The sequence below is a fragment of the Apostichopus japonicus genome, chromosome 19 (assembly GCF_037975245.1).
Source record: "Apostichopus japonicus isolate 1M-3 chromosome 19, ASM3797524v1, whole genome shotgun sequence".
In the NCBI taxonomy this organism is placed as follows: Eukaryota; Metazoa; Echinodermata; class Holothuroidea; order Aspidochirotida; family Stichopodidae; genus Apostichopus; species Apostichopus japonicus.
In genome coordinates, this window is record NC_092579.1 from 14,774,120 (window position 1) to 14,794,297 (window position 20,178).

The 20,178-nt window shown below is 36.9% G+C and overlaps 1 protein-coding gene and 1 long non-coding RNA gene across 4 annotated transcripts; one reads left to right on the forward strand and one right to left on the reverse strand.

Annotated features, from left to right (window-relative positions):
- Window positions 1-1,994: 1,994 nt before the first annotated feature.
- On the reverse strand, window positions 1,995-19,548 carry LOC139959904 (uncharacterized). 3 transcript variants are annotated; one of them, XM_071957829.1, is made up of 13 exons: window positions 19,403-19,548; window positions 17,460-17,545; window positions 16,075-16,241; window positions 15,179-15,361; window positions 14,625-14,677; window positions 13,943-14,014; window positions 11,719-11,800; window positions 10,325-10,455; window positions 9,664-9,778; window positions 8,763-8,921; window positions 8,299-8,512; window positions 5,872-6,062; window positions 1,995-3,090 (listed from the first exon to the last, which is right to left on the reverse strand). In XM_071957829.1, exons 2-13 carry the CDS (start codon window positions 17,533-17,535, stop codon window positions 2,917-2,919), a joined length of 1,617 nt encoding a protein of 538 aa, XP_071813930.1. In that variant the 5' UTR covers window positions 17,536-17,545; window positions 19,403-19,548; the 3' UTR covers window positions 1,995-2,916. The 3 variants fall into 3 exon arrangements, with proteins under 3 accessions (XP_071813930.1, XP_071813931.1, XP_071813929.1); XM_071957830.1 differs by having other exon boundaries at window positions 19,394-19,522; XM_071957828.1 differs by having other exon boundaries at window positions 19,280-19,514.
- LOC139959905 (uncharacterized) lies at window positions 3,097-5,213 on the forward strand. The gene is made up of 2 exons (XR_011790253.1): window positions 3,097-5,055; window positions 5,131-5,213. It is a non-coding gene; the product is annotated as an uncharacterized lncRNA (long non-coding RNA).
- Window positions 19,549-20,178: the final 630 nt, after the last annotated feature.

Here is a 20,178-nt window from a genome sequence, read left to right on the forward strand (position 1 = left end):
CCCCTCGAAAGGGAACAGATACGTACACATGATCTTAGCCAAAAGGCCGAGAAGCGATCACCCAGTGTAGCCTACTGTGTAGGCCTATTGGTGGCGTTCATATAAAGACCCTATAGTAGGTCCCTCTTACGTCAAATCCTTCATTTCAACCACATATCATATGGCGTTAACAGATGTATAAAATAAACGTATCACCGTGTCCAATTATAGTGTGAGGCGTATTCTAGTTTGTGTTAACACATTGTTTACTTGTTGTTATTATGACGTCACACAGGGCTCGCGTTTTGGTGGTTTGCTCTGTGTTGTGGCGGGCTGTGAATCACGCGTCATTAGAAGCGTATACAGATGTTTTGTTTTGAATGATTCGTGTTGTGGGGCTGGAAGACAGCCAAATTGGTTTGAGTGCTTATTTGCATTTGCTCATCTGCATATCGGGTTGGCACTCGCAAATCAAGAGTTGGGTGAGAGGTCAGCTACAAGTTTGGACCAATCAGGTCAAAAGGCAGAGCGTGTCCTGTGCTTGTTGTCGTAATTTGTTATTATAGAATCGGGGGGTTTGGGTTTGTCTCCCAAAGACGTATCGGGCCGGGAGTTGAAGTTTGTCTCTCGAAGCCTACAGACGTATAACGAAGGGCTCCGTAATTTATATTTATAATCAGCATTTATCCTCGTGTATTTTAACCACACAAAGTTTTAGTTGTATTCATCATTAAGATTATATACCAAGAGTTAATAAAAAGAAACAACTTATAATCAAATATCCGCTTTTGAAGACTTTTTATGAAGACTTTCATGTTTACGCTCGGTTTAACGATACTAGTGTAAGGCCCGGCTTACCGTTACCAACTTATACCTGGAACTATCAAAAATAAGCCTTACAATAGCATATTGCACATATGAATCAAAGAAAGGTTGGAATATTGGTCAACTGATGTCAGTGAATTTGGTGGCAGTGGAGTCTGGCAATGAAAGGTAGCCATCTAATTATCGTGATATTTCAATAACTATCCAAGCATATCCTAATACCATGGCAACAAAGCAGAGAAGCAGTAACACAACAAACTGGTAATTAGAGAACTCGCCATATTGTCATTAAAATTAGTTGAGCCTTCTTACCAATTATTCCTTATTAAATATTTCCTTCAAATCTAAATTACAGTTCGTGATAAATCAAAATAAAACAAAAACTGTTAGCAGACTGCTTATCCACTAGAGAGCCTGTGTAAGAGAATGTGTAAAAGTAAGTGGGTCTGACGTTTTGATCCTAGCAGGATCTTCTTCAGAGGCTGAACGACAGTACATAATGGCAGTTGTCTCGAAAGGTTTGATTACCCCTTGGAGAATTAACTTTTCCAAACCACAGAATACTTTGTTGTTGTTACATTGTGTATGCCTGTGCAGTAAGCTGATGTATCGTCAAATATATTACTACGATTTTTATTTTCGGTGAAAATAATCTTATTTCTGAAGTACTTTCTTGCGATGTGTTTTTTTTCGTACAAATGTCTGATAGTTGTCTGTTTTTCAGAGAGAAAGCTGTTGCTACCACATAGGCAAGCTCATCGGTGTATCTGGCAATATTCATGCAAACCTTTTCCTGAAAAGGAAAATTTCATACTTTACTTTGCGATTATGCTACAAAAATGTCCTGCCTTTGAAGTTGACAAAAGTGATAAGATAAAATCATCATTAAACGAACGGCGGTAAAAAAAATATATGTGACCATAGGAATCAATTGCCAAAAAGCAACATTTCTTACTTCCTAAAAACCTGTCAAATTTCCAAAAAGTTTAGTATCATGACTGTGAATTTGCGACAACTGTATTCATTGGATAACTCGTTCTAGATAGCCGAGTATTCAATCAAACCATGACATCATCAGTCATCTAACGTCAGATCACTACCGGTTACTTTTAAGAGGTTCATGTGGAGTGAACCAATAAGAGAAAGGAAACAGAATCAATACAACAAGAAGACCAAAAAGAGAATTGTCATATTTTTTGTTCTGTTTAATGTTTATAGCAAAATAAAAGAAGGTTCACAACTGCTACCATTGCATATGGAAACAAGCAATTGAATTATGCATTGCATATTCAACATTTAAATTAGTTACAAATGTAGAAGTACTTGCTTAATGTCGCCTGTGTAAAACATTGTTCCTACATCGGTCAAGACATTCATACCTGATAATGTGATGATTCTTTTGACTGAACATGCAAAACATACAATCTTTACACCTGTCTTTCGTCCAAAGATGGATAAAATTCTTGTAGTGTATAGTTCACTGTTAATCGAGGCATTGGCAATTTGCCTCTCCAAAATAACTGTTATCGGCTAACTAAAAGTTTAACAAATTGATATTAGTAACAACTTCATTCCCAAGGTTTATATGCAATTGAGGCAAGGACCTAATGTGTAAAAATCTTTGTTCAAACTGTTGCAGGCCTACGCTCACCTCCAACTAAATGTGACCTCCGAACAATACTGAATTTAAATTGGGTGCATGTGGCCAGCGGTGGAATACAGTTGAATTCAAAAGGGAACTAGCTACAAGCATTGCAATTATTACCATAGAAGGAGTTCAAAATGTCTGATGCCATCACAAATTTACTTCCACTTACAACAGTTCCTTCTTATAAAATTGTACTTCTTCTGACAATTCTTGATTCCACGCCAAGTCCTTGTCAAAAATGTTCTTTCATTTCCATTCAGATTAAATTTTTAATTGGATTATATTAAATGCCAACTATTTTCAAATGTTTGGTACCACTTCATAAATTTGATTGCTGGCATCCAGTATGCGAATCGAGCCAATTTCCTTAAACAATCATCCGTGTGATTATGACATAAAACAGCTATCAGAGAATTGCACCGAGAGTGTTCAATCTCGTCATCAGATCTCTACTTTTGTTAGTTTCACATGAGCGAATGATGTTGCATAACCATTGTCTGTTTGCTGAATAGGTCAAGGGTCAGACCACTGAGGAATGCTGGGATACTGTCCTGCTGTTGGAGGTGGGCCTCGATCAAATCTGTCAGGCTGCCTGAATATTCATTCTCCAGAAGTTGCATCTCGCCCTCAGATGTCGACTAGATCAAACAAGAGAGAGTAAAGGTATCATCTTCATCGACTCGAGGGAAATTGATTACGGCAGTAATGAACAAAATGATGGGAAATGAAATGAAATGTCAATGAAATTCGAACTAGCTGACAGGGTTACCACTAATACTCTCTATCTTACAATGAGGTCATGAATAGTTATTTGCTATCTTAATATGTGGAAAAATAGTTATTTGCTATCTTAATATGTGGAAATATAGTTATCTGCTATCTTAATATGTGGAAATATAGTTATCTGCTCTCTTAATATGTGGAAATATAGTTATCTGCTATCTTAATATGTGGAAATATAGTTATCTGCTCTCTTAATATGTGGAAATATAGTTATCTGCTATCTTAATATGTGGAAATATAGTTATTTGCTATCTTAATATGTGGAAAAATAGTTATTTGCTATCTTAATATGTGGAAATATAGTTATCTGCTATCTTAATATGTGGAAATATAGTTATCTGCTATCTTAATATGTGGAAATATAGTTAACTGTTCTCTTAATATGTGGAAATATAGTTATCTGCTATCTTAACATGTGGAAATATAGTTATCTGCTATCTTAACATGTGGAAATATAGTTATCTGCTATCTTAATATGTGGAAATATAGTTATCTGCTATCTTAAAATGTGGAAATATAGTTATCTGCTCTCTTAATATGTGGAAATATAGTTATCTGCTATCTTAAAATGTGGAAATATAGTTATCTGCTATCTTAATATGTGGAAATATAGTTATTTGCTATCTTAATATGTGGAAATATAGTTATCTGCTCTCTTAACATGTGGAAATATAGTTATTTGCTATCTTAACATGTGGAAATATAGTTATCTGCTATCTTAACATGTGGAAATATAGTTATCTGCTATCTTAATATGTGGAAATATAGTTATTTGCTATCTTAATATGTGGAAATATAGTTATCTGCTATCTTAACATGTGGAAATATAGTTATCTGCTATCTTAAAATGTAGAAATATAGTTATCTGCTATCTTAATATGTGGAAATATAGTTATTTGCTATCTTAATATGTGGAAATATAGTTATCTGCTATCTTAATATGTGGAAATATAGTTATCTGTTCTCTTAATATGTGGAAAAATACTTATCTGCTATCTTAAAATGTAGAAATATAGTTATCTGTTCTCTTAATATGTGGAAATATAGTTATCTGCTATCTTAACATGTGGAAATACAGTTATCTGCTATCTTAATATGTGGAAATATAGTTATTTGCTATCTTAATATGTGGAAATACAGTTATCTGCTCTCTTAATATGTGGAAATATAGTTATCTGCTATCTTAACATGTGGAAATATAGTTATCTGCTATCTTAACATGCGGAAATATAGTTATTTGCTATCTTAACATGTGGAAATATAGTTATTTACTATCTTAATATGTGGAAATATAGTTATCTGCTATCTTAATATGTGGAAATATAGTTATCTGCTATCTTTAATGTAAAGACTAGGACATCTGATCTTTGCACAGCCTGACTGGAAAGGATCTTATCATGTGTCATCTCGAACAGCAACAAAACTGACTTCAGCATATACGCAAAGAGCAGAGTCTTTGACTACTACTCTCCGTGCAAGGAGCTGATATTATTTGTATGCCATGCTATGTAAAGTAGAGCAGTATACCTGATTTCTGCCAAGAAGACTGTCTGAAAAAAATTGTTTTTTTTTATATGCCATGATAACCAAAACACCAAGCAAAGCAAAAGTCTAATTCCTGCACTGGGTTTATGCAAATGAGGTTGCAGCAAATCAAATTGTTTGTCTGCATATATGGAGGTGATGATGTCATCTATATCTGAACAACAATTAACAAAACAGAACAGAAAAGTATAAATCTGACTACATGCAGCTATATGCCACCTGACACCATACAGAGCAGCAAACCTCATTCCTGCTCTTCTTAAACAGGGTATCAGGTATCATTATGCCATCTTAAACACCCCGAAGAGAGGAGCAAATCTAATTCCTGCTCTACTTAAACAGGGTACCAGGTATCATTATGCCATCTGACACAATACAGAGCAGCAAACCTCATTCCTGCTCTACTTAAACAGGGTATCAGGTATCATTATGCCATCTTAAACACCCCGAAGAGAGCAGCAAATCTAATTCCTGCTCTACTTAAACAGGGTACCAGGTATCATTATGCCATCTGACACCATACAGAGCAGCAAACCTCATTCCTGCTCTACTTAAACAGGGTATCAGGTATCATTATGCCATCTTAAACACCCCAAAGAGAGCAGCAAATCTAATTCCTGCTCTACTTAAACAGGGTACCAGGTATCATTATGCCATCTGACACCATACAGAGCAGCAAACCTCATTCCTGCTCTACTTAAACAGGGTATCAGGTATCATTATGCCATCTTAAACACCCCAAAGAGAGCAGCAAATCTAATTCCTGCTCTACTTAAACAGGGTACCAGGTATCATTATGCCATCTGACACCATACAGAGCAGCAAACCTCATTCCTGCTCTACTTAAACAGGGTATCAGGTATCATTATGCCATCTTAAACACCCCAAAGAGAGCAGCAAATCTAATTCCTGCTCTACTTAAACAGGGTACCAGGTATCATTATGCCATCTTACACCATACAGAGCAGCAAACCTCATTCCTGCTCTACTGAAACATGTTATCAGGTATCATTATGCCATCTTAAACACCCTGAAGAGAGCAGCAAATCTAATTCCTGGTAAAGGTATGAGGTATATCTATGCTCACTTACCCTGAAGAGCAGCTTATCTGACTCACGTTCTGCATACATGGAGATAAGGTTGTATTTATTATCTGAGGGAGTACTGATGCGGTATCCTGTCAACCTGTAACACGCTTCTCGGAAATCATGAATCTTGCTCTTGAAGACTTCCTTCAGTCTCTGACCTCTCAACTCGCTGGCTTCCAACTCTTTCTTCAGCTCTGATAAGGTTTGACAGTAAAATGTAATTATTACCCCCAACATATTCCTAAAAAGGATTTATATTTATAAAAAAAAAGAAAACAAAGAAGATATACAGGGTGAAAAACTGGTTGGTTTGTAAACACTACAGATTTGGAGAGAATGACTCAAAGTCAGGAGGTCAGCTTGCACCATAACCTCTTGTACAAGAGAATGTCCGCACAGACGGTACATGTTTAGTTTGTTCCAAGAAAGTAAGAGCAGTGACTGAAACAACGAGAGGATTCCTGCTGCACCATCTGGAAGATAATAACTATCCTTCAAAATAATAACTATTACTTCAAAATCATATGTAAGGAATGATCAAATTGTCACATGAGTGCAGAATGTAGTTTAGGTTTTAGAGATACAATACCATCAAAATCATGATGGAGGGGAGGTGGGTGGGGGGGGGAGAGCTGGGATCAATTTCATGTACTACATATGAGCTACATCCCTCTAACCTGATGCTGGTGTAAGAAATGGTTTAGGGACAACTGTACTGACCCCACGTTTTCCAATTCAATACCCAGTGGAGGTGTTTATGGCAGTATACACATGGTTGGGTCCACAGTGTAATGTCTCCCACAGCGCCAACATTCATCATCGCAGACTATGTTTTCAGGTCACTTTATCACGGTCAAAATGGATGTATGATACTTACCGGAGAAGTATCACTTATCAAAGAAATATTAGCAATTTTTCTTACATCCCTGCAACCATTTCATTGCAGTTGCACTTGGTGGAAAGAAGACAGGATAGCCTACTCTGAACATAAGAATTTGGGGGGGGGGGAGATCTATGTAGATGACAGTAACTGCTCAATACAACCCTTTTCCCCTTGTTGGACAAGACAGAACACTTCATAACATTCTTGTGGAACAGAAGTCATTAGTCGTTTCAAAGACGTTGATTAGTGATGCGGTTATGTAGTTTCATCAACGAAATTTAACCAGCCGCTTCAAGAGTGTTTCTGAAATATTCAAATATTCTATTATATCAACTAATGACTTCTTTGACAAACCATCAACTTCTTTGACTAACCATTGACTTCTTTGACTAACCAACAAATTCTTTAACTAACCACCCACTCCTCTGACTAACCATAGACTTCTTTGACTAACCATACACTTCTTTGAATAACCATCAAAATCTTTGACTGATCATTGACTAACCACCAAATTCTTTGACTAACCACCCACTCCTCTGACTAACCATAGACTTCTTTGAATAACCATCAACTTCTTTGACTAAACATAGACTTCTTTGACTAACCATAGACTTCTTTTGACTAATCACCAAGTTCTTTGACTAACCACCCACTCCTCTGACTTACCATTGATTTCTTTGACTAACCATTCAATTATTTGACTAAACATTGAATTCTTTGACTGACCATCAACTTATTTGACTAAACATAGACTTCTTTGACTAACCATCAACTTCTTTGACTAACCACCCACTCCTTCGACTAACCATAGACTTTTTTGAATAACCATCAAATTCATTGACTAACCACCCACTCCTCTGACTAACCATTGCCTTCTTTGACTAACCATTGACTTCTTTGACTAACCATAGACTTCTTTGAATAACCATCAACTTCTTTGACTAAACATAGACTTCTTTGACTAATCATTGGCTTCTTTGACTAACCACCAAATTATTTGACTAACCACCCACTCTTCTGACTAACCATGGACTTCTTTGACTAACCATCAAATTCTTTGACTAACCATAGACTTCTTTTGACTAACCACCAAATTCTTTGACTAACCACCCACTCCTCTGACTAACCATCAACTTCTTTGACTAACCACCCACTCCTTTGACTAACCTTTGACTTCTTTGACTAACCATAGACTTCTTTGAATAACCATCAAATTCTTTGACTAACCACCCACTCCTCTGACTAACCATTGACTTTTTTGACTAACCATAGACTTCTTTGAATAACCATCAACTTCTTTGACTAACCATAGACTTCTTTGACTAATCATTGGCTTCTTTGACTAACCACCAAATTCTTTGACTAACCACCCACTCCTCTGACTAACCATTGGATGCTTTGACTAACCATTCAATTATATGACTAACCATTGATTTCTTTGACTAACCATCAACTTCTTTGACTAAACATAGACTTCTCTGACTAACCATCGACTTCTTTGACTAACCACCCACTCCTTCGACTAACCATTAACTTCTTTGACTCACCATCGAATTCTTTACTGTTCCTCTTCTCAAGTTGTAGTTTAATATCCTGAGTATTGGCCTCGTGTCCCATCTCCTCAAGGATTCGGACCCGCTCCTTCAACACTTCCACTTGCTCAATCAACTTCCTCTCATCCTCTGTTCTCTTCTTCCTCAATTCAGCAGCCGGGTTTGAGGAGAAAGTCAAAACTTTGGTTCTGGTTGGATCAAAGTCTCCCTAAATTATGGATCAAAACAAAAGGTAACTATTTTGTGCTTTCACCTTTGTTAAGTGCAATAAGATGACGTACGAATTTGAGAACTAAAATTTGAACGCATGGCCAGCAGTTTTGTGGTATCAACTTGATGCTCTGTCCTTGTTGAACCAAAGAGGAAGACCAGGAAAATAGAGCCATGATGAAGGATTAAAAATGACAGCAATAAGGATGTCAGAAGTTTTCATCCTGGAGGTGATATGAACCAGTTACCTTCATATTTTGCAGGTCTTTATACATTTTTATCATCTCTTTATGCTCATGATTTTCTTCCTCCAGTTGCCTGATCTTCTCCTTCAAGTCCTCAGAGTCACTCCCTCTGCCAAGTTTGGTGTTCATCGCCTCTAATCTGGCATTTTTCTCCTCTAGGTCCTAACAGAGAGATACAAGGTGAAGAGATAAGATTCAATCACAGAGTGAAGAGAGAGGAATAGGGACTGATGTCATGTTGTCATTGTGTCAAAGGTCACAAACAGTTCACACTATTTAATCTTAAAGATCATCAGTGGCGCTCTCGTATTTTCAGCCAGCTTAGATTGCTTAAAGTACTTTCTTGGAGTTGTAATTTTCATATTAATCTTAATAGGATTTATTACCTTAACAGGGAACAATGCGGTAATAACAGATGGGCAGATGACGCCAGTGGGCCAACAAGGTCAAGAGGCCAGCAAGGTCAAGGAGCTTTTGAAATCACTTTTAGAAAACATATGCCTATATTGTTTCCCCCTTGTGCTTGCAAAACTTAATGAGGTACTTAGGAGGGGAGAAGGGGGGGGGAGGAGGTGGATACAGGTGTGATGCTTCAGGGACCCAGAGAGTGCTAATCCAGCCCTGACATAAATTAATATCTCAGTGAGTGAAATAATCCGCAGCTGAATGGTAGATTGTGTGGTGAAGTTTGTATGAAGTGACTATAATTTCGCTTCCTAACATGTTTTTCGAGGCAATGCGGTTGACCATCATAAGTGCTGTTGGTGTTCCATGACACGAATATGCAGAATCATAGAGAGCTTGCTAGCTAAAGCACTCAGATCAAACAAAGGGGTAGCTTTCAACCTGCAGTACCAACCACTTGCCTCCACCCTACTACTATAATTATGGATTATATTCTTACCTCCTTTTCCACCTGAAGTCGTGATATATCTGTTAACTTCTTCTCCGCTCTCCCTAATTTGGCTTCAAGCCCAATCACTTTTTCTCTCAGTAAGTAATTATTTTCGTTGGTAGCTCTGAAATGGACAAACAATTATAAGAACAGATGTAAGTTTACAAATATGATCATCAGTTGCTGGGATACATTATGTGTGTCGAGCAAGTACATACTTTTATCGTGTACAATTCCGATGAAGGACAAAAAAAAATGACCTTACAATTTAGACAAATTCAAGCAATTTTCCAGACAATCATCTTCAATCACCAGAATATCCCTTTAAGTAAAACGAGCTGAGGTTTTTATTGTTTGTTAAAGTAAATGTTAATTGCATCTTTTGAGGTGACAAAAAGTATACTTCGTAGCGTTTGTGAATAAAATTACATCAGATATAGCCAATTTATACAACGTATAGAATGTACTCTGAAAAATGAAATGCGATAGAGTAATTTTGAGTGGCCTTGATGATGTAACAGATCATAGAGGATCAGATTATCCCAGGATTAACTGGCTCTTAAATTCTTCAAAATGGAGACAAATAGCTTATAACAAGGTATACTAGTCAGGGTTGATTCATGGTTCAACTTTTGATCTAACCAGTAAGATGAAAATCTGGCCATCTCACCTCAGATATTCATTTTCTTTGGCCAGCCTCTTATTTTCTTCCTCTAGTATTGGCATTCTCTTCACGTCATCGCCGACAGCCTTCGCCAGGGAAACAGAATCTTTGTGGTCCTCTATCTTCTGCAACAACTCCTGAATGAAGAAAAACCTGGTCATTAAATGCTGCTTGTATTTGTATAAATGTACCTATTCTTCTGCAAAAACTTGAGAAATATTGATGGCAAGTTTTATTGTTGGCAGGCGCCAATAAGGTAGCCTATTAGGTTCAGGCCTCATGAGATGGGGTGGGGGGGGGGGCATGGAGAGGGTGCTACAGACCCAAGGCCTGGGTTCAATTAGGGGTCCTCGGAAATGTGGGATAAGAATAGTTAATTAATATAAGTTCATATTATACTGCAGTCACTTGACGAAATTTGACCCTGGGGCCTGATCTTGCTCTCAACATCTCTGGAAGATGTTGCACGCTGCTTGATAGCCAGATGTTACACATCAGCTTCATTCGATAAACCTTAAAGGCAGCAGGAAAGGAGGGCCATGCATAAGCTCATAGCTTGCATTTGTTTGATATTTGTCTAGCCCATGTATTTGTTTTAACTTATCATTTGGTCTGTGAAAATAAGAGGCAGTTTGTTTAAGAATTATTGCAAAAATACAGGCAAAATTTTAAGGTTTCACAGAAGCTGCATACTCAAGGCCCGACATACAAGATCAGGTATAAACCTAGTCAAATGCTGGAGTGTTTTTTCTTCTTTATTTTCAATATGAGGTCATCCACATGAATAAAATTACAGAGGGTGAAGAAAAAGGAAAATTCACATGATGCCCATTTCAAGTGCAAACATGATGTGATATCCACAAGGCATTTGCACTTAATATTTCAAAACAAATCTAGAGAATAACAATAAGCATCTCTTTGTTCCCTCCCTGCTTTTGTTTGCTACAAACCAGAAAGTTGAAAGAGAGGGATTTTTAAGAAAAATTAAATGCCATTCAAAGATTACAGATTCATTCTTGCTAATAATATCTCATAATCTCTCAATTCTTGCTAATAATAACTCATTCTGACTGATTTCTGTTTTCTAACTTAGAGGTGGTTACTTGAACACTAGTTAGTGAACAATGACATCCATTACAGTATGTAAGGACAGTTGTGTCTTCATATCCTGTACTAGGTGATTAACACATTAATCTAGAGCGAGTTATAATTTAAAACTTCAAAATGGGGACTTTAAGAGATATTGAAGCTGCAGGGAAAACGGGCGTCGTTGCATGGAGTCATATGATGTCATTGCATAGCATGACTAGTTACCATGGGCTTAATCACAAATCACTACAACCCTTGAAAAACTATTTTACCTCCATTGATATTTATTTAAGAAATATGACCTGTTTTACCTTATTGGTCTGTCTTAATTGGAATAATTCCACTCTGTATTCTTCTATTGTTCTCCTGTTGGATCCAGCATTGGCTGCTCTCCTGTAAGAGACCAAGAAAATGATACCTTGTCAAAAGAGATAAACCAGCAGTACGGCTGAATCAATATGCAAACAAGAGAGAATAGCTCTGCAGACACTAGCAGTGCCTACTGTGTAAACTGTGGAGTACTATGCAAACTGTGGAGAACTAAAAAAAACTGTGGAGTAATGTGTAAACTGTGGAGTACTGAGTAAACTGCGGAGTACTGTGTAAGCTGTAGAGTACTATGTAAACTATGTACTATGTAAACTATGGAGTACTATGGAGCATTATGTAAACTGTGGAGTACTGTGTAAGCTGTAGAGTACTATGTAAACTATGTACTATGTAAACTATGGAGTACTGTGGAGCATTATGTAAACTGTGGAGTACTGTGTAAACTGTGGAGTACTGTATAAGCTGTAGAGTACTATGTAAACTATGTACTATGTAAACTATGGAGTACTGTGGAGCATTATGTAAACTGTGGAATACTGTGTAAGCTGTAGAGTACTATGTAAACTATGTACTATGTAAACTATGGAGTACTGTGGAGCATTATGTAAACTGTGGAGTACTGTGTAAACTGTAGAGTACTATGTAAACTATGTACTATGTAAACTATGGAGTACTGTGGAGCATTATGTAAACTGTGGAGTACCGTGCAAACTGTAGAGTACTGTGTAAACTGTGGAGAACCGTGTAAACTGTGGAGTACTATGTAAACTGTGGAGTACTGTTTAAACTGTGGAGTACTGTGTAAACTGTGGAGTACTGTATAAACTGTAGAATGCTGTGTAAACTGTGGAGTACTGTGTAAACTGTGGATTACTGTATAAACTGTGGAGTACTGTGTAAACTGTGTAGTACTATGTAAACTGTGGAGTGCTGTGTAAACTGTGGAGTACTGTTTAAACTGTGGAGTACTGTGTAAACTGTGGAGTACTGTGTAAACTGTGTAGTACTATGTAAACTGTGGAGTACTGTGTAAACTGTGGAGTACTATGTAGACTGTGGAGTACTGTGTAAACTGTGGAGTACTGTTTAAACTGTGGAGTACTGTGTAAACTGTGGAGTACTGTGTAAACTGTGTAGTACTATGTAAACTGTGGAGTACTGTGTAAACTGTGGAGAACAATGTAAACTGTGGAGTACTGTGTAAACTGTGGAGTACTGTTTAAACTGTGGAGTACTGTGTCAACTGTGGAGTACTGTGTCAACTGTGGAGTACTATGTAAACTGTGGAGTGCTGTGTAAACTGTGGAGTACTGTATAAACTGTAGAATGCTGTGTAAACTGTGGAGTACAGTGTAAACTGTGGATTACTGTATAAACTGTGGAGTACTGTGTAAACTGTGGAGTACTATGTAAACTGTGGAGTACTGTGTAAACTGTGGAGTACTGTTTAAACTGTGGAGTACTGGGTAAACTGTGTAGTACTATGTAAACTGTGGAGTACTGTGTAAACTATGGAGTACTGTGTAAACTGTGGAGTACTTTGTAAAGGGTAGAGTACTATGTAAACTGTGGAGTACTGTGTAAACTGTGGAGTACTGTATAAACTGTGGAGTACTATGTGAACTGTGGAGTACTGTGTAAACTGTGGAGTACTGTGTAAACTGTGGAGTACTATGTAAACTGTGGAGTACTGTGCAAACAGTGGAGTACTGTGTAAACTGTGTAGCACAAAAGATTACACACAATTAAGCCTGGCTGCAGTTTGCTGCAGCCCCATCAGCATTCGACCCTTGACACATCACTTGGAACAATTTAAGTTAAAACTAGAGGATTTCATAACAAGGGTTTAGCTCAAATTTCCTGCTGATAGGCCACATGATATATCTTTATAATTAATATAACACAAATACCTCCATGGATATTACTTCTTTGTAAGCCAGGAAGACATGGAAAAGGATTCTCACAAAAGACTATAATTAATATATTTGTATTGAATATAGGTATCTGTCGTTATGCTGCCAATGCTAAGATTATTGTCAAATAATCCTTGATTCAACCAATCAATAGTTTATTTTCTCCACAGCAGGAACTGATATAAAAATATGAATAGAATAGATCCCATTGAAAAAAACTATTTTTAAAATTTTCTGTATCCCTGCTTGAAAATTGAGTTTATTATAATAAAAAATACATGAGATGTTTGACCTCATCTGTTGCTTAAGCTGCATCTTCAACTCCTCCAAAGCTGTTTCCATGGTCTCCACCTTTGAGTCCTTCCTGTAATAGTTAGAAACAAAAATATATAGCAAAAAACTAAGAAAAACAGTAGAGTACAGCAAACAAGATTGTAATTTGTGGCTACACAGCTGGACACATGCCATGTTTGTCATTGGCATGATTCAGTTGTGTGTCAAACAGTTCCACATAACAATAATGCTTACTTGACTTGGTGGTAAGTGACTTCAGCCTGCTCTAGTCATATTGAACACTAAGTGACTAAAGATAAATTGACCTGTCACTTAATGATGACTTGTAAATAAATCTGTTACCGAGGAATAACTGGAGAAATTTATATCACAAACTGATGACCAAAATATACACGTGTCCCGCAGCCTACACTAAGAGACCACATATAAATGTCCTAGTCAGATAGCGATTACAGGCAAAGAGATCTGTCAAAAAGGTGGCTAATGCAATATATTTACCTGTAATTGAGTATTCATCAGCACACAGAGACCTGCCATCAAGATACTGCAGTAAAAATGACCTTCTACATACTAACTGCTAGTAGAATAATTGCCTCTCATTAAGTGTATGCAGCTGTTTTAAAAAAAGACCCGTTGGGCAGCAATTACGGCTACAGGGAAATGAGAAAATTCAAACTTACTGCGTTAGCTCATTCTTTAATTTAGAGATGTGTGACCGTGAAGACATCTGCAGCTGTGAATTACAGAATGAAAAAGACAAAGTATTGAAATCATAGTTAAACTGTACAAAAAGTAGGTAAAATCAGAGATGAATTCATTCGGAACATTGTTTCTTGACTGAAAGATGTCAAATAATACTACATGCATATTTATCAACTAATATCTAACTAATTTTCTAAATTAAATCTCCTAGTTGTGATGTTTGTCATCTAATAGCATGTATACGACAATTAACATTCAGGTACTTTATCATACAAAGTCATTTGCTACTTTTTAATGGCAATTCAGACGTCTTTAGAGATTGCTTGACATTACAATACAGACTGTGACAAGGTGTGTTCCGTTCATCTCGAAGACTTTATAGTTCAAATCAAAAAGCAGGTCAATTCTTTTGTTTTAGTATTTCTTGCAAGTCACATGACTCACAACATACACTTTTCTACTTCAAATTATATATACATGTATTATAAGATATAACAAAAAGCAATAAAATAAATTAATAAAATAAGTGTACATCTTGCAAAGCATTTTCCAGTTTGAGTTTCTTCTGTTTTAATTCCTTCATCTCATTATCATGCTTTTCCCTCAGGGTATCTTTTGACGATTTCAAATTTGACAGCTCCTCTGATAACTTCCCGTCTCTGTTAACGAGGACGGTTAGCTTGTTTCTCAGATCTTCGACTTGCTCCTCCAACAACTGTAAAGGAGAGGACATAGAAACAGCATAGGTGAAAATTCTGCTCACAACAAAATCGTTGGCTATTAGAGCTTAGAAATAAAGGAGACAAAAAAAAAAACCCACCATCATCACTGGTCTATGTGATCAAGATTAGTGCGATAAATAACTTCAACAAACAGAGAAGAAGAAAAATCTCTTTCCATTTGGGAGATATCACAGGTTTAATATTCCATCACCCAGATCCTGATGTTCAAGTAAGAATCATAAAGCTGTTTATCTTTTAATAGAATCTTCCACAATCCAGTAGTACCATAATAAATAAAAAAATAAGGAAAGATAAGGTGTCTCAAAGCACAGTCTGCTGGTCAACCAAAATCGCACAAGAAATGACATACTCTAATTTGCAAAAGATTGCAAAAATGGAAAATAGGAAATCTTACACTAAATTTGAAAGATCTATGGAAACTTTCCTGTTATGGAATAAGTGGTTTGCATCCCTCCTGTCGAATGGAGGAGGTTGGTCATAACCATATAGAGATGCCGGTTTTAGGTTTAGATGGATTCCATTTATGCGTGAGGATTACACGTTTTTGTTAAATTCAAAATAATGCAAAGTAACAGTTCAACACATAAAGAAGCTAAGGGATGAATTAATTTAGATTCAAAGATGATCAAAGGCCATCTACAGTAAAGAAATGTTTCTTTATTAATTCTCACTAAAACGAACTCACTGTCTTCTCTTGCAACTCCTTGCTGTGGTCCTTCTCCGTGTCAATTCTCGCACGTTTTGCTGAACCCTTCAGAACGTTCAACTCACTTTCTAGTTTAGCTATGCGACTCTGATTCAAAAATCTCTCCCCAGCTTGCTCTCGAGCCAGTTGCTCTTGTCTGCTTTTCTCTGTTCAGGATAAATGAAGAGCAAAATTATCATTCTTGCAAGAAGACATCTAATGCACAGAAAATCATAGCATAGATCACCACAAAATTACTTTTTACTGTGTTACAATTTTTTTTACTGTCACAAAGTATTAAATATGGAAATAACTGGACGGTACTAGTTCAAGACAGTTATCGGCAATTAAATGACATCTCTTTAGCAGATATGTTCTTTCAATTTCAAAGACAGAAATAGATTATTGACTAAATGCACTGGTATATTTACAGTGCACCAAATTCCACCACTCAAAGTCATTGTCTCATTTCATTAAGTGTTCAAAAAACAGCTTCATAAGAGAGTCTGAGGTGGAAACTGTAAAGTGTTGTGTATTTAATCAATTGTATAATTAGTCATTAGATTTAAATATTACTCCATGTTATCTCCTACTCTGCTGGTACTTTTTTAAGAGGGTGTGACCTATCATGACTCATTATTGTACTGTATTGAATTGTTCATGAAGAACAAAGAATAAACAGAGGTGTTTCAGCCAGAGAAGAATAAACATCACAATATTCTACTTAATAGTGATAATCGTTGTGTTACTTTTCCGTCCTCGGTTACTTGTGCTACAAACACAACTTAGGTTTCATCAAAATGCATGGAACACCAGTTTTAACACATCAGGCGTTCTTAAATCCAGCCTCTAAAAAACTTCAATCTGGTCAGCTAAGAAATTGACTCACAATGTTGTACTGTACTAATCCATAGAATGGGGACCCTTCAGCATGCACATTGCTCAAGCTACAGGAGGTGAAGAATAATTGGCACTTTCCTCCAACTAATTTTTCTCTCTGGCCCTGGGAAATTATAATGTTTCTCTTGGGCCCTGGTAAATAACAAATTGAGAACCCTTGTAGGAGGAAGCGGAAATAGTTCGTTGTTTAAAAGCAAGAGACAAAAATTCCAGGAAACTCCCCCCAAAAGAGAAGGAAATTACATCATGATCATGACCATAGAAACAGTTACCAAACATACAGTAAGTTCACAATGGATTGCATCTAGTATTAAACTGCAACCAGCTACATAAAACAATGTTTACAAGGGTATGCAGTGCTCAAAGCATAACTTAATCACCTTTTTGATTTGTCAAGTCATCCAAACCTACTGTAGGTCTAAACCTCTAAATGCTTAAAAGATGTAGCAATGTTATTAACTGAAGCACAACTGAAAGTTTCTTACCAAATTTATTTGACAGGAAAGTGTTGAATTCACCCATCATGTTTAGAACAACAGTATTTTCTTCCGGCAGATCCATGTTTGCTGTTCTGTAGAATGTTCAAAGTTTCATAGGAAATAATTGGTACCAGTTATAATTAATTGATACCAGTGACATGTCAATGTTCATACAGACCTTGTACAGAGATATCTAATAGCCACATAATTCTTGTTATTCAGCATCAATTGAAAAGGCATTGTATGTATTGCAATTTCAAACTTTCTTCAAATCAATACAGTACCTCTGTTGTTTAAGAACAGACACAATTCCACTTTGCAATTTTTGTATCAAAACATATAGGCCTAGGCTAAAATATAAAAATAATATCTGTTTCTCCTCAGAAATCAACCTCATGAATTTCACATTCATTCCACTTATTATAGTATACTGTGTTGCAATATGTATGGTGAACCCCTCAACAGTACTTCTACCGACAGGTGTTTGGCCTTGCTAAACTTAAATTTCTAAATTACTGTAGGTCAAACAGATAGGCATGTCCATTAGATCTAGCATAACTTAGTAAAGTTGAGTTTAGTTCTATCATCTATGCCCATATTATTTCGTGTAAAACTAAAAGTAAGTGGGCCTGACGTTTTGATCCTAGCAGAATCTTCTTCAGAGGCGAAATATATTATTTTGTTAAAGACAAAGTGTATTGTGATTGTGAAGGCCCACAGTACCTACCCAGCTATAGGCCTGCTGTAGGTAGAGGCCATAGTATTAGTAGTACAACTAGTAGTACTAGTAGAACTAGCCGGGTACCGTTATTCTCCGCACACGTTACTTTCCGCTGAAACAAAACGGTGTTTTCCGCACACAAATTTGTCAGCGGAAAACAACGTTTTTTTCAGCGGAAAGTACCGTTTTTTTTGGGAGGAGCAAAATGGCTTACTGAAATGATTAGGCACATGGAAGGATTTAGGAGGATGGAGAAAATAGAATTTGACTTTAGCAGGATAAAATGTAGCTCCAAGACTAGATTATTATTAGGATAGCTTGGGTTGTAGCTTAGGCTGTAAGCACTAGATTAGGCTGTAAGCACAAGTTTAATTTTAGTTAAACAGCGCCACCTTATTTTGTTGTAGTTTTCGATATGGCGTGAAGGTGAAAAAAGGTGAGCTGCCATGACGATTTGGTCTCGCTAAGTTTCATCCTTTAGGGGGCGGGCGGGGGGGGGAGGATGGGGTGTCTTTTGTGATATTTTAACATTAACAAGAACAGAGTACAGAGTGAGAATATATAGGGCTATATAATATTATGCCTCATACTTCTTTAAGTAATCCCTAATTACAAACACCCTAAGCCTCCTGTAAATTATAAGCAGCATAACTGTTCTGACATAAACTCTGTCATAACCATCCTTATCGACGTTCTTTGATACTTTCTCATGTTATTTTCATCATCCTGAATTTGGTATCCTTAAAGTGAGAAAGAATATAGTGTACAGGTAAGTGGAAACACACAAGAATTTTTTCAGCGGAAAGTAATGTGCGGAAATTACCGTGTGCGGAGAACAACTGAAACCGAACTAGCCTAGGCCTAGTAGAAGTCTAGCCTAGGTGAAGTACTACTGAAATGTAGACCTAGACCTTTGACACCCGACAATTAAATGTTTGGCATGAATGTATAAATGTAGCCTTAAATAAGTTGTTGTGTACCCTAAGGCTATAGTGGGCTTGGCCTCGGCCTATCTGTTACTCAGTACTATTGTCGCTGGTGTAGCCTATGTTAACTGAGCCTAGGCCTGTAACTGTTAGTGTTACGTTATGTTACTGATCGTTTCCTTAGTCCTAAAGTTAGATTTAGCACGGTGAACATAGGCTACCCATCTAAGCTATGCACCGATATTTTATTCATTTGCTCCTAAGCATGTGGTAAACGGATCAACCGGAATTACTTTACTGACAGGTAAGTTCTGCGGCAAGACGTGATAATACAGGGATGGCCAGGCGTTAGATCTAGCACACGGCAGTCAGGTTAGAACTTTTTTACTGTTACTACAGTGTTAGGACATTATCAAATAGCCCGTGAAAATTATACTCAGGGTTTACCATGCCGTTTAGCATTTATGTTCCATATCAATATGATTATTTGTTTATATTGATAGCGCATGTATAATCAACGTTAGCGTAAACTATAACTAACGGGGCTCCACCACAGAAATTTATACATTTTTTAAGTTTCGACAACTGTTTTACCAGCTGCTAAATGCCCATGAAATGTAATTCATTTCAACAAGTATATATCTTTCCACAAAATGCGAGCTAATCTAGTGCATCAAGTGTTTTTATGTGTAAAAATGAGGGATACTTTGAATTTAAGATCAGGATGTCGTCGAAACCGCGCTACTATAATGTAGGCACCCTTTGTGCGAGTATTGTTTTAGTGTACCAAGATGGCGCGAGCGACCTTCAAATAGCTGCAATGCGTATTGTTGTCAGCAGTTGCGATATGGTTTCTTATGTATTGATTTCTGTGGGCTCCACAGCGGTTTTGCTTTTCAAAACCCCTCACAGAAGTGTGTTTGTATCTATGACTGAGCTGCCAACTAGAACAATGACTTATAAATTAATGCGAATACGAATTTCGAGATTAAAGGGACGCTTTCAACGCTCCAAATGTAACGGATCGTGCTTGCCAATGTGTAGTAATAAATAAATGCATATTTACGCACGGTTATGT

What these genes read in the sequence shown, in the direction of transcription:
- LOC139959904 (XM_071957828.1), bottom strand. Translation starts at nt 19,314, where the DNA reads ATGTTCACCGTGCTAAATCTAACTTTAGGACTAAG. An exon ending in TTAAAGAATGAGCTAACGCA is followed by an intron (nt 14,015 to 14,624) that starts GTAAGTTTGAAT and finishes TAACTATTACAG; the next exon opens with GAAGGACTCAAAGGTGGAGA. An exon ending in AAGACCTGCAAAATATGAAG is followed by an intron (nt 8,513 to 8,762) that starts GTAACTGGTTCA and finishes TCCATAATTTAG; the next exon opens with GGAGACTTTGATCCAACCAG.